The sequence below is a fragment of the Rhinolophus sinicus genome, linkage group LG05 (assembly GCF_036562045.2).
Source record: "Rhinolophus sinicus isolate RSC01 linkage group LG05, ASM3656204v1, whole genome shotgun sequence".
Classification (NCBI taxonomy): domain Eukaryota; kingdom Metazoa; phylum Chordata; class Mammalia; order Chiroptera; family Rhinolophidae; genus Rhinolophus; species Rhinolophus sinicus.
The window spans coordinates 99341608-99357059 of record NC_133755.1 but is presented as its reverse complement, the minus strand read 5'-3'; the positions used below and the strand labels follow the sequence as shown (position 1 = coordinate 99357059).

General features: G+C 34.8%; 1 protein-coding gene across 5 annotated transcripts in view; it reads right to left on the bottom strand.

Annotated features, from left to right (window-relative positions):
* TINAG (tubulointerstitial nephritis antigen) overlaps positions 1-15008 on the bottom strand; it is a 76553-nt gene extending 61545 nt beyond the window's left edge. Inside the window, exons 1-4 of one of the 5 annotated variants that reach the window (XM_074333107.1) lie at positions 14880-15008; positions 13944-14252; positions 6999-7062; positions 6239-6328 (exon numbers count right to left, since the gene is read on the bottom strand). In XM_074333107.1, the coding sequence (XP_074189208.1) occupies positions 6239-6328; positions 6999-7062; positions 13944-14244 (455 nt within the window). In that variant the 5' untranslated portion in view covers positions 14245-14252; positions 14880-15008. Of the gene's footprint in view, positions 1-6238; positions 6329-6998; positions 7063-13943; positions 14411-14879 lie in introns of those variants that run through there. The other 4 variants (XM_074333108.1, XM_019734587.2, XM_019734586.2 and 1 more) reach the window with 4 other exon arrangements.
* Between the last annotated feature and the right edge of the window lie 444 nt (positions 15009-15452).

Sequence of the window (15452 nt, the reverse complement as noted above, 5' to 3'; positions counted from 1 at the left end):
AAGAGAAGAGAGAAAGTAAGGAATTGAAAACTTATTTGAAGAAATAATGACAGAAAACTTCCCTAATCTGGTGAAGGAAATGGACAAACAAGCCCAGGAAGGGCAGAGTCCCAAACAAAATGAACCCAAAGAAGCCCACACCAAGCCCATCATAATTAAAATGCCAAAGTTTAAAGACAAAGAGAGAATCTTAAAGGAATCAAGAGAAAAGCAGTCAGTTATCTACAAAGGAGTTCCCATAAAACTGTCAGCTGATTTCTCAATAGAAACTTTGCAGACCTGAAGGAGCACAAAGTACTTAAAGTAATGAAAAGAAAGGACCTACAGCCAAGATTATTCTACCTAGCAAAGCTATCATTTAGAATTGAAGGAGCTACAAAAGCTCCCAGACCAAAGAAAAAGAAAGCTAAAGGAGTGTATCACCACCAAACCAATATTACAAGAAATATTAAAGGGACTTCTTTAAGAAGAAGGAAAAAGTATCAAAAATATGAATAATAAAATGGCAATAACTACATATCTATCAACAATTACTTTAAATGTAAATGGATTAAATGTTCCAACCAAAGGACATAGTGTGGCTAAATTGCTAAAACAAGAAGTCCCATATATATGCTATTTACAAGAGCCTCACCTTAGATCTAAAGGCCCCCACAGATTGAAAAGAAAGGGATGGAAAAAGGTATTTCATGAAAATGGAAAGAAAAAAAAAATCCTGGGGTAGTAATACAAATCAGACAAAATAGACTTTAAAACAAGAGACAAAGAAGGACCCAGTAATTCCTTCTGGGTATTTATATCAAGAAACCCAAAACACTAATTTGAAAGGATGTATGCATCTGTATGTTCCTTGCAGCATTATTTTCAATGGCCAAGATTCGAAGAAACCTAAGTGTCCATCAATAGATGAATGGATAAAGAAATAGTACATATACACAATGGAATACTACTCAGCCATAAAAAAGAATGAAATCTTGCCATCTGCAACAACATGGATTAACCTAGAGGGCATTGTGCTGAGTAGAGTAAGTGAGACCAAAATAAATGCATATGATTTCATTTATATGTAAAAATATATAAATAAATAAATAAACAAACAAACAAAACAGAAACAAACTCATAGATACAGAAAACATTTTGATGGTTGCCATATGGGTAGGGGGTTGGGAAAATTGGATAAAAAGGGGAAGCTATTAAGAAGTACAAATTAGTAGTTACAAAATAGTCACAGGGATGTAAAGTATAGCATGGGGAATATAGTCAATAATACTATAATAACTATGTATGGTGTCAGATGGGTACAGGATTTATTGGAGTGATCACTTTGTAAGTTATATAAATGTCTAATCACTATGTAGTACGCCTGAAAGCTATATAGTGTTGTATATCGGCTGTAAAAAAAAAATTAAAAAAATATTTTTAAAATGATGAAAGTAATTTAATCATTGCTTGTTTGAATTATCTACAAATTGAGGGCAATATATTTTCAGCACTTACATCTAAACCTTATCCTGTTGTGTTTATTACTAACATTGTTTATAATGTGATAGGCTAGTAAAAATGAATGAAGATAATACTCAATTTTCAATAATATGCCTAACAAATTAATGCTTTCCCCTTAGTTCATAAAACCTTAAGCAACTTTGAGCCATAATTTTAAACTGAAATTTCCATTACCCAAGGAATTTCAATAGGAAATCCTCTGAATATATTAGATATTACAGCATTATTTAAGAAATTAATAGGACCAGTCTTAGAAAATCATAATATCAGAAAAGTATGTTTTTGGTGCCTTACACTAGTAGTTTCCAAACATTTAGAAACATTTGTGGGTCATTTAATGAATCAATTTAGTGAGCAGGGATCAGTATTTAAAAAAAATAAAATAAAATATAGGAAAAATAATAGGAAATATTAGTTTATTGCACATAGTAAGGGTTAAGTACTATATATATATATATATATATATATATATATATATATATATATATATATATATGGTGTGCATGCATATATAGTGTGTGTGTACCAGGTCACAAAGTTAAATGTTATGTTTTAATGTGACTTACGCTCAAAAAAATGTGAAAGGCAATATCCTACATCAACCTCTTTTGACCTGGACTCATCACTTTCCTTTTAATCCAATTTAACATTTATTGAACCTTCTTAATTTATCTATCACAATCTCTCATAAACACTGAAAGCACTGAAATAAATATTTTTACCCTCAAGGATCTCATACCTAAAAAAGACTACGATGATAGAAATAACTTCAGTATGTGTCATATATTAGCAGTAGATCAAAGTATGATCATAGTAGAAAACTGAAACATAACTCTTCCTGAAGGAGTTGGTACAGTTTTTTACAGAAAGTCACTTTAGTGCTCAGTCTGGAAGAAGAATGAGTTTGGTGTCCAGATGTAAAAGAAGAAAGCATTTATTCTAAATAAAGATAACTCTAGAGCAAAGCATGCAGGTTTGAAATTGGGTAGCACATTTGGGGAATAGCAGATCAATTAACACTTAAACTATGAGAGGGACTGGAAGACAGAGGCTGGAAAAGGTGTAAAAGATGAGGCAGTAAAGAGGCTTTTGGGACAGATTGTTATTTATTGTAAGGAGTGTAATTATTTTCTATAAACAATGGAGTGTCACTGAGGATTTTTAAGAACATGAGCAGCAGAATCAAACTTTTGTTTTAGAAGGATAACCATGAAAGTATAAAGGATTGGTTGGAATTCAGTCAGTCTGGAAACAGAGAGAAAAGCTGGGTCATTTCAAACTAGGCTTGATGAAGAAATATATTAGAATATAGCAAGGAATAGAGGAAATAAATATTTGAAAGAAACTTTAAATGTGGGGATTATAAGAGCCTAGTAACTGAGAGTGAACAGGAAAGAAGAATCAAACTAACTTCAAATTTTCTGGCTTGGTTGACAAGGTGGAGGGGATGCCAGTAATCCAGGAGAGGCATAAGAGGTTAATCCTTTCAGTGTGGGCTATGCTGATTTTGAAAAACCAGGGAAAAAAATCAAAGCCAATTTATCCAACAGACTAGATTTTGAGTTCACAAGAAAAATCAAGTTTAGAGATGTGATAGATTAAAAATGGCCATAAATGTTACAGTGGCCAAGACATGGAAACAAGACATGGAAACTTGGCTATATACAATGGAAAATTAGTCTGCCATAAGGAAAGATGAAATAGTGCCATTTGCAACAACATGGATGGATCTTGAGATTATTATGCTAAGTGAAATAAGTCAGACAGAAAAAGTTGAGAACCATAGATTCCACTGATATGTGGGATATAAAACTGAAAATAACAAAAAACAAGACAAAGAAAGAAACAAAAACTGATAGACAGACAATAGTTTAGTGGTTAGCAGAGAGTAAAGGGGGTGGGGGTTGATAGATGAGGGTAAATGGGATCAAATATACGGTGATGGAAGGAGAACTGACTCTGGGTGGTGAACACACAATGGGATTTATAGATGATGTAATACAGAATTGTACACCTGAAACCTATGTAACTTTACTGACCATTGTCACCCCAATAAACTTGAATTAAAAAAAAAAAAAATGGCCACAAATGTTTTGCAGTTCTTTCCATCAAGAGGTGGAGTCTATTGCCCCAATCCTTGACTGTGAGTTGGCCTGGTGCCTTGCTTTGTCCAATAGAAAGCAAATTGTTGCCATGCAAATTTTAGGCTTAGGACTTAAGAGAGGCCCTTTGCAGCTTCCACTCATGTCTTAGAAGATTGTCATTATGTGAAAAGGCTAACGCTAGCCTGCTACAGATACACAGCCCACCAAGAATCAGCACCAACCACCAGACATGGGAATGAGGCCATTGTAGAAAATTCAGCCCCAGTTGAGGCCCCAGCTGTCTATAGGTACATGAATAACTCCAGGAGAGACCAGTAAAAGTCTCAGCTAAATCCACCCAAATGGCTGATGGGAACAAATGAAAAGCTTGTCATTTTAAGTTGCTACATTCTGGAGTGGTACATTTCTGGAGTTGATACATTCTGGAGTGCTACATTTTTCTGTGCAGCATCAGATAATTGAAATGGTTGTCTATCTCCCTTTGTTCCATTAACTGGCTGATTATTACTTGTGCCACTAATTCGGCACCTATATACTATCTTATAATTAGAAATCGTTTTTCAAATTATGACATGTTGACTTCTCAGCTAGATTGAATTTATTAGATAGAAATTATTTATTTATATTCTTAGCAGTGCCACAAAAGAAACACTTTTTGTTATTATTAATTGATTGCATTAAAAATAACACAAGGAATAAATAAGCACTGAAATGGGTTATGTACAATGAATAAAGACCTGGATCTAAAAAACTACCAAGATGCGAGAAATCAATGGTTTAAAGCAAAGGTTGTATACGTTTCTATGTAGGCTATTTTTAAAAGCATTTAATAAATAATAAGTGATATAATCTTGTTTTCTCACATGAAAACAATTTGAACTTGAGGAACAGAAAGTATCTGAGAACTAGAACACTCTTTTAAATTCGAGGACTTCCTCTCTCCTGTTTCCCCTAGTAATTTTAGATTTACTCCTTTCCTTCATAGGTCATTTCCTTTACTTAACTTTTTTTTTTTGCTCTGTGTATATTTCCTTTTGCTCCAATTATACGTCACTTTTTATTCTTGAAAGTCATCTGTGTGTGCTACTGAAAGAACAAGTCCCTGCCTCTTAAATAGTCCTACAGTTCTCTGACCATAAACAAACGATGGAAAGAAAATTCTTCCTTCCAAAAAAGACCACATTCCCAACAGCTTCTGTACTCTTATATGTACTTTCTTTACACATTGCTTTAGGCTGTGGTTTCTCATGGGTTCTGGTGACAGAATGGCAGACTGTTGATTATGGCGTCTTGGCAGTGTGTGCTTATAGGTCAAGCATTTGAATCTTGTTAGGAACTTAATTCCGATCATTTCTCATAATGACACATACTTTTATGTTCTTTTAATGATTTAAATAGCACTTAACCACAGAAAATTAGAATGAGTTTTCCCTAGAAATACTTAAAATACCATATTATCCCCTAAAATATTGATTAAACATATATATATATATATATATATATATATATATATATATATATATATATAGAGAGAGAGAGAGAGAGAGAGAGAGAGAGAGAGAGAGAGAGAGAGAATGGTTTAAGAATATTAATGTCAACAAATGTGGCTTTGTATATTTCTTGTCTTCCAAGAAAACACTTTGGGTACATTAAAACAGTGTCCCCACTGTGCTAGGAAACACGTCTTAAGTGTGGAAGAAAACGGTATTTCTAAATTTTAAAAATACATCTCAGGATTACTTCACTTTTATGGTTGCTCACAATAAATCTTATGTGAAATATTTTCCAAAATGTGGAAAATATTATCAAGGGTGTACAGAGATTTGATCAATGGCAGTGGAAAAATCCTGAGGCAGGCGCCAACCAGCCTATCCTTCTTCCTTTCAGTTCAGTAAAGAAAGCCAGTGTTAGCACCTACATCTCAGTTTCCTCTTTGTAAGTGGAGAAGCCTCCTAATTTATTAATCTGCTGGAGAGCATCAAACAGCTGGGTTTGTTTTTTTTTTTGGTTTTTTTTACATTTAAGTGCCAATCAGCCCTATCTTTACTTTATTAGCAAAGTGTCTCAACCTGTCTTTTGACTGAACTGTAAGCAAAATTGGCTAGCTATCAGCCACATCAGTGAAATTGTCTAGATGGGCTGGTTATTTAAGGGATCATCAAGATATAAACTACTTTCATAAGGCTCGATGCTACCAGGATAGCTGAGCGTGTGATTTGGCTGGGTCAGGATCCGCAGCTAAGGAAAGATGGTAAGCATGAATAAATCAGTTATGCTTACTTCCTGATTTTGTCTGAATAGTTATCCAAACTAAAGCGCCCCCTACTCTCCTCATTCACATATGACACTGCTCCTTTCTAGACAATTTAAGACTAGATTTATGTTCAGATGTCTGTGCTATTATTATGTTCTAGATTTATTCTTTGTGCATTTTAATTTTTAATTATTTAATATTCACCTCTGTGCATTCCAATTATACATACCTTTCTATCACCTTTGCCATTTCTATCCCACTCTTTCTTTTGAAATAATTACTATCTTTAGAAGGAAATGCATTGTTTGGAACCTGAGGAGTAACTGCGAGTGCAAAAAAAAAAAAGAAAAAGCCTAAAAAGCAAGATTTCTCTCACCCATAGTCTCCTTTATTGACATGGTCAATTAATTCTGGTTCAACAAGGCACACATGCTGGGAACATTTCCATTGCTGTCCTGAGCATGTACTGCAAAGATATAAAAATTACAAAAATGACCTGGCCTTTATGAAGTACATTTACAAAATGAGTAACCAGAGTTGCACATTGTTAAGGCATAAAACATGTTTTGATTACTGTTAGTCATATGCCTATTTGATTGGGGACAGAAATAAATCATAACACATGCATTAGTTACCACTCACTGTGCTCTTATCTTCTATTCCAGGCAATTAATAAATGAAATAACCACACATTCATGGAAGTTTGAAAACACAAGACAATTTAGACGTTAGATTCAATGTGTTTGTAATTGGAAACTTTCTACAGGATAATCCTTTTCAGGGAGCCTGTTTATTTACATATATATATATATATATATATATATATGTATATATAGTTACTGTGTTCAAAGAAACACGATTTGCCTGTTAGAATTTTATAATTAAGAGGTATATTTAATTTAGGTCTGCTATACATTGTCATGAACATCAAACTCAAGCAATAAAAATATATTCATGATTGGATATTTCAACATTCATTAAAATTCAATATGCTTATAAAAAGCTACAGATGTGTGATAGCTTATGACTCATGATTCTGTCTATCTGTATTTAAATGTGCATTTTTTTCACTTATAGTCCTTCTATTTGAAGAAAACACAAGCAGAATTCAGTTTTCTGCCACTTAAATTCATTACCAGGAGTTGCAGTTTTCTTTAATTGTTGATCCTTCTTCATAATGGTGGCCATCTCTGAAGCAACCTGTCAAATAGCATGTAAACAAATGAAAATTCTAAACTGAGTAATAAAGTGCATTAATAAAACAAGTAATCTAAAATTGTGTTTATTTTTTCAGTTATGCAAAAATATGTGATGTCACACTGAGGGAAATTCACATCTGGTTTGTGTCAAGGTTTATATATCAAATTCTTCTGGGTTTATTCCATGCACTTTCATTTTTAAACTGCATATTATGTTTCAACAGAGAGGATTTGTAAAGCATATAAACTAGATTACCAAGGAATTAATCACTAACCACACTCAAAAAAAAAATAATGTGTTTAAATAAGTAGGCAATAAAATAGTGTTTGAATAAATTTTAAGAAATCTAATCAAGTCTCGTAAGTGAATATGATTAATTGTATGACTAGAGTAAGGAGCTCAAAGTTTTGAACACAGTATCGAGCTATTTCATTGAATTCACCTGACAAAGATAAATTACATTTATTTCTTCAGGATTTAAATCAGGAGAAAAATTTATGGTACCGACAAAATTGTAGCCATTTGTGTTCCAAACCCAAATCTTTCTCAACTATTAACTGAAATTAGTTGTTAGTTTACCAGACTATATAAACTACTCAAACTAGATCAATGGTGAATTCTCACATTATGAAAGCCATCAGTAAGACATTGTGAAAATAGTACTCTGGTTACAAATCAAATCCCCTTTGAAAATACAATTTGCATAAATTTAAAATTCATGCTGAATTAGCAAAGTGGCAAAATTCACTACTTTGTCATGTGAAAAGTTTTTTGACAGAAATGTGTGATTGATAGATCACATCAATGGTCCCTAATTAAATAAAATGAATTCTAACTTTTTAGTCACTCAATTGTAGGGGAAAATCTACATGTTCAGAAAGCATCCAAAGGACCTGGTATAAATACCAGCTACAATGTTACAAAAGCCACTTATGGAATTAGCTATCCTCTGATTTTTCAAAAAATTGTTCCATAGGAAACATTTCACAACTGCTCCTCTTCAGCATGTATTAAGTTTTCACAGTTCAATATTTTGCTTCATAACTCTAAAACCTCTATGTATCCGTGTCCATTCACCTCCCTTACATGATATTTTTGACATTCCACATAAGAAGGACAGAAACCACCTCTCTCTCCTGGATGACAAGCTTCTTTATCTAGCAAACTCAGGGGAAGGGAAAGATTCAACTTTAAATCAAGTTCAGAGTTTTCATCACTACCTAGGTTCAAATGTTTTTAATAAATGAATTTATGCTACATTTGTAACCTGAACAGACCCTAGAACTTTTACTACCTAGGTGCAACAGAAAATTCATGCAACAATTCAAGTTTTCATTCATCCAAAGGAAGTCTTTCCCTGACTAGTTTTAAAGGGAGAGTGGGGACAAAATCCAAGCTGATTTTTTATTATCCCCCATGTATCTTGCTTGTTCAACATACCCAGTTACATAGATAAAGGAAACAAAACTTACAAAGGTACTAAGGGAAAAAATGAATGTCCCACTTCTGACCTGTACTCCAGCTAATAATTTTGGAGTCAAGAGAATGCTATCACCAGGCCTATCCAAAATCATCAGTACTAAATCGGAAGTTCCATTTCTTGGTCATCCTTCCTTCACATCAAGTCACAGTCGACTATGAGAAACTGTGTTGACTGTAATGTCACTTGAACAAAAACCCTAATCAGTAGATCTGAGCCAGGTCTAAGTGCTGACAAAGTGAATAATCAGCTTCCACACAATTCAGAGACATAGTCCACTCCTTTTCTATACTCCTTCCCAACTCCAGTGTCCCCCCGTTCCTTACACAGCATTTAGAGAGATATTTAAAATCTGTGGGGTATCACTCCCTGCTTAAAATCCTCACGTTATTCCCCATCAGATTTAGAATACAACCAAACTGTGACCTATAAGACCTTATCCTGAGGTCCTAATCTCTGCCTGTATCACTCCTATTGTGCTGGCTGGGGTGAGGTTCCCAGAAAAATGAAGGATTCGCATGATAGTACTGAGGATGGAGGAGGCAGTGGACATAATTTGGAGGTAAAGCAAATGGGACTTCTTCAGGGACTGAGTTTGGGGATTGAGGAAAATGAGGAATCATGGATGTCTCACTAGAATTTTGGCTTGAGCAATAGAGGGATGGTGAAGGTATTACTGAAAGAAGGAATAGGCTTGTGGTAAAAACATCAACAGTTCTGCTTTGCGTATTTCAGATTTAGATTAAATCTAGGTTAGCCATCCTAAAGGAGAATGTCAAGTAGAGTAGTTTATGAAAATCCAGTGTTGAGTCAAGGCTGAAGCGTGAGTTTGAGACATCAACATACATATTTTGTCAATGCTTTGAGACTAAATAAAAGTCCATTTGAGAGTGTGAATATAGGTAAGAGAAAAAGGTCCAGGACTGAGTTCAAAACACTCCAGCCAACAGATATTGAGAAGAGAAAACTGGGAAGGAGTGGCTTGTGAGGAAATAGAGGATTCTGGAGAGGGTAGAATCTTGGAAAGCAAGCGAAGACAGTATTTCGTATAAGCGTAAGTGGTCAACTATGTAGAATATTGCTAGGAGGTCAAGAAAAGGAGCACAGACATCTGAATATTGCGTGTGGTAATACAAAAGTGGTCAATACCCCTGCCAACAGAGATTTCAGTAAAATAGCAGGAAATGACGTCTTGTAAGAACAGGTTGATGAGAGACTTGGAAGTCAGGAAGCAAAATGTTTCTTTCAGATATTTTGCCATTAAAAGAAAGAAGAAAATGGGATAGTAGCTGGTTAAGGACGTGGAGTTAAAGGAGGGCTTTTTCAAAGTTGGAAGCTTTAAAAACACATTTTATAAATTGATAGTTGATCAGAAAAGGGGGGAAATGATGCTTCAGGAGAGAGAGGAGGAGGGAGGAAGGAAGGGAGGGAAGGAGGGAGAGAGGGAGGGAGAGAGAAAGGAAGGGAGGGAGAGAGACAATTGTAAGGGTGAAGATCTTGAAAAGACAAGAGAGTATGGAATTCAAAGGTCAAGAGGAGGAATTGACTCAAGGTAAGCAGTCACCCAAATGGAGGTAGGTTAAAGATTATGATGATGGAGAGATGAGAGAATTTCTGGTGGCCTTATTTCGTCAATGAAATATGTATGAAGCATCTCAGAGTGAGTTAATCAAATTGGTTACACCTATAGCATCTCAATGACAACAGAAAAAGTAATGACTGTTGAAATTAAGGGAGTTTTGCAATGTTAATAGTCACTAATACAAAATATTTGGAGAGTGAAATAGTTGGTCTATTGATTGGAGAAAAGATGATGATAAATGTCTGCTGTTTATTTTAAAATACTTCATCATAATGTGTTATAATATCTGTGCTGGACTACAGTTGACCTTAGGGAAGGGAGTCGCTTGCTCTAATCAGGATTCCACATCCCAGCAGTGGTCAGCAGTGTGTATTCTGAAAGGTCAGATTCCAGGGCAGCTGCTGCAAATGCCTCAATTATATGCCTTTTGATAAACACTAGAATGTCGGTGTAATGAATGTCAGAAATGTGCTTTTATTGGTAAAATTAATGGCTTGTTAATCAGCATAACGGATATACCTGTCTCCCTGAAAAAAGCACCTAGACAGTCTTTTATATTATATTATATTATATTATATTATATTATATTATATTATATTATATTATATTATATTACACATGGTCTTATATTATACTCAAATAAGAAAAGGTCTTCTATTAATTTTTGCATCAGCATTAGAGCTGATGGTCCGGCTTGGTCTTATTTTCGGGGAAACAAGGTAAGTAATCAGCTCTTACTGGTTAAATTTATATTATTCAACTTATGTAGATTAGATAAAATATTTTAAAGCCACGTCCCACTCCTATACCCCACAATTTACATGTACCTCTTAAGGTTAAAAGCCTTTAACTCTTAGACCATGTGTCTTAGAATTGAACTCTAAAAGTTCTTGTGGTAGGAGGATTTCTCATTCCCTGGTACCCATTGTAAGGGTAACAGAGTCCTATGCATGTAATAGTATCACATGTCCCTCCAATAAATGTTTCATGCAATTTAGATGTGGGAACATTTAAAAGGACAGGGACGTGAGATTTCATGAAGCTTACAGCCGTTGTATGAATTCATTTATGTCTCTTTACCAATATGTTAATATATTTTTGTAACTATCAGTATGTATGGTAGAATTTGGACTGTGGCTTATCTTAATTATAATGTGGTTACAGAGGTTGTGAAGGAGTAAATATCCCTCATCCAATTCAAGTGTGTCAGTGGCTTACCTACATTTTTTTTTTTTAACAATGTTAACATGAGTTGCGTGTAATCAAGTTAGTTTAGGTCTGTTCACAACAGATAGTATACTAGACTCTTTCCTTAAGATCTGCTACACCAAAAGATTCTGTCTGGAAAATCTACCCTGCTTCTGTTTCAAACTCTATTATTTGTTTTCTGTATCTACCATCAGAGATACCATCAGAGATGGGAGGGGAAAAAAACACAGAAGGAAGATATTTACCGATATGCCCTACTTCCAATTTATACAAAAGGGATGTGACTTTCTTTAATCCTCAAGACAATGTACATAGCTTTAAGTCACTGGTTTAAAAAGGGCTCTTGGGATAGTTACACTATAAAGATCTGGACAATACCACATTACTAGATAACTGAAAAATAATATTTAATAGATCAATGAATGAACAACTTCACATATCAGAGGAAAGTCACTTTATACATGCAACATAACACTGTCTTTTCATTTTAGTTAATTTGGTACAATTTTTCAATATTGTACAGGACTATTTTCTTTCAACCATCTACTTCAATAAGATGAAACAAACAAAAAAATACCTTCATGAGAACAATTATAGTCTCAGTGAGTTTTTTTACTACTAAATAAAGTGATTTGCTTTCCTCCATAATGAATGAAATAAAAACTATACCTACCTAACTTCTACCTAAAACATGATCCTGAATAAAAGTCTTAGCAAAATTCCAGCTCTCAAGCAAAAATGAACATTGAAGAAGTAGCAACTACCTTTCTAAATAGACTATATGTCTCAAATAAGAAAAGCTCAAATACATTTTAGCACATTGAAAGTAAGCCACTTATGCATAATATTTAGACTCAACACCCTTGAAGCCAACCCTATTTTTACTTAACATCTTTCAATGAGTTTTCATAAGAGAATAAAAATCTTAAATCCTTAATATGACCTAAAAATCCTGGCATAATCTGACTTCTAATCACCTCTCAAACCTCGTCTGTTGTCAACCCCAACCCTCCCCTTATCATTACTCTCCAGAAATGGTGGCCTCCTTCCAGTTCCTGGACCATGCCAAGCTCTTCAGTCTCAGATCCTCAAGTCAGATCACTTCTCCTTACTCCTTGAGTCTCAGCTTAAATGTCTTCCTTCGCTGCCTTCACCCCCCAGGCTAAAGTTATACATTATTTTACATATAAATGCTATATTCTTCTATACTTTCTCACAGCACTCTAAATGTTTCCTTCAGAGAATTTATCACAATCTGCCATTGTACAAGGAATTTGTTAATTATCTTACACACACATCCCAACTTGACTCTCACATGGATGAGAACAAGATCTTGTCTTTTTTCTTCCCTGTTGTTGCCCCAGCGCTAAGCACCATACCTGGCACAGTGGAGACATTCAGTGAATCATTTTGATGAACAATTAGACTTCCCATCCCTAGAAGTGTAGCTACCACTTCTATGGGTGAAATAAATAATAAATGTTTGCAAGCTGTTTATTGATAGGGGCAAAGGCTTGGTATAAATGACAATTCTGTGAAAATGTTCACATAATTTTTTTAAGATGCATTTCCTCAGTATTTACAAATAAGATGACGTTATTAAGAATGAAATCAACATCATCTGGGTTTTGAAACAAGGTCTTGATTTTGAAATAAGGATACCAAATCCTCATTTCTACTAAATTGTCTCTGAACTGTAATTTCTAGTCACCATAACCCATTTACAGTAGTGGGACAAAGCTCTGATTAAAGCTGCATTTCTGCTGAGGATTTGACATGATGGACAACAGAAAAATAAGGTCTCATATAAATGCAGCAGTAGAGTTTTGTTCTGTGTTTTGTTGCAAATTTTGGATATATTGATCATTCAGAATTAATAGCCATTCTCATATAATTAGACCGATATAGCAAATACCATCATTCTCCCCATGAATTATCTGTATTTATCTACTCAATCTTAGACTTTTACAATTTCTCTACATGAAGCCCTTCTTTGTTTCTAATAGTGTAAAAATCCCAGATTGGCAAAATAAAACAAAAATACACATGAAGAATTGATTTGATATCACTTAGGCAGAGCAGGTGGCTGACTTTATTTTGCTTTTGTACTGGTTTTAATGGCATTGCACTACCACAGATTCTAATGCTAGAAGGTCCATAAGTCCCATGAAAAAATAAATAAAATGTTACATGAATCTGCAGATGATCATGTGACTTTCATGAGACTCTCTAAGAGGTTACACTCAGGAAAAGCTTGAGAGTCTTACCGACAATACATTTCACAAAGAAAGAAAGAAAGAGAGTTTTAAGTAACTCTTACATAAGTTGAGTGTATGTTCAAAACAGGATCCAGACCAACATTCATGGCTGTTACACCAGAACTTTCCTGAAGTATGATTCAGGTACTCTGCATCTAAACCAAAGCACTTTAACAATCCAAAGAAATTTATTCTGGTGATCACATTATTCATTTTTAATTTGACCTTAAGGATAGGAGGGAAGGAAAAGAAGAGGGGTATGGAGAGAGGAAGGAAAGAAAGAGAAAAAGAGAAAGTTTGATAGACTTTATTATGAACTAGTTTAATGCTTAAACACATTCCCAAGGCCTACCTTCTGGATACCAAGGCTTTGTGTGAGGAGGCCATTCTTTCTCTTCAAGGCAAAATGACTTGTAATCAGGACAGCAATCAGAGTTCTCCCTTTCACAGAATTTATCACAGTAACACAATGCATTCGCCTCATAGAACTGAGTGACACAGCCGTCATCTCTGTCTTCACAACAACCAAAACTTCTACAGTATTGCCCTTTGAAAATGGCTCTTTTGAACCGAGTACCTTCTGAAATGGTATGATTCCAAGTGAAATCAGCTCCTGGGTCCACTTCTCTTTGAGATAAATACTGTTTCTCCATCCAAATTTCTGTAATAAGGTAAGAGAAGACTAAGATCTTATATCCAGTCCACATCCTCTAGAGGTCAGGTATGGCGCCCACTTTCTGTAATATCCAATATATAACTTCTTGGGGCTTCTCCTTGAGCCCGAATTCTAATCATCAAGACTGAGCCTGAATCCTGAAAGTGATCTTTTACTGGAACTGAGTATACTTGTAGTTAAACATTAATCAAAAATTTAAATGTTTGCCCAAGATAATATATGTGCTAGAAATAGACCATTGTTGTTCCTCCAAAGTTAAAAAGTTATAATATTTCATATTGTGTAGAAAATTTCATCACCATAAAATAAATACATAAAATCTTATGCATAGATACTACATTAATTATTGCTCTTTTAAAAAAATCTAGATTCTTAAATCAAAAACCTCTTTGGAATACACATGACCTAAATTATGGCTGCAATAACCACTGGCAAGGTGTAGAATATTCAAAAGTCAAACCCACAATTATGCATTTCACCTACTTGCACTGCAACTGAAATCCAGACTCTCATGGGGTTACCTGCTCGGATCTGTCATATCAATAACAGTTGCTCTAAATCATGCCCAGTCACACACTGGCTTGATTTCCCATCTGTGCTCCATTTACCTACCAGAAGCATTTTGATGTCAAGTCTTAGTGGAGCCTAATTTAGCTAGAAATTCCCTGAGGGTGACAGTTTTCTCCACCTAAGTCCCTACTTGGCATCAAAGTAGGAACCTGCAGTATCTGGAAGGCAGTTTATAGGTAAGAAAAGTGAGAACTCTGTGCTAAAGAGCTGTAGGGGGAGGGAGTTGTAAAAAAAACTCAAAGGTCAAGATGTCCTTAGTGTTTCTGTAGAGCTGTGCATTTACAGTGGGTTTTGCTATACTGTCTTTATTCATTAACTACAATAACTCCCTTTGGATTGGCGGTAAGTAACCAGCAGACGATGATTCAGCAAGAGTGGCTGGGTGGCCTAGTAGAAAGGACTTGTCTTGACAATCAGAAACTGTGGACTCTGGTCCCTGAGCTACTGCTTATTGGCTTTATGACCTGGGTTCACAATTTGGTTCTCTGGTCTTCAGCTATTTTCCCATGAAACTGGGTCTTCCTCTTCAAGGTTAATTCACAATTCCAACCCTTCAAACTTGTTCCATAAATTATCGACTCAGACTTTTATCTTCATTGTTGTACTTTCTTCTGG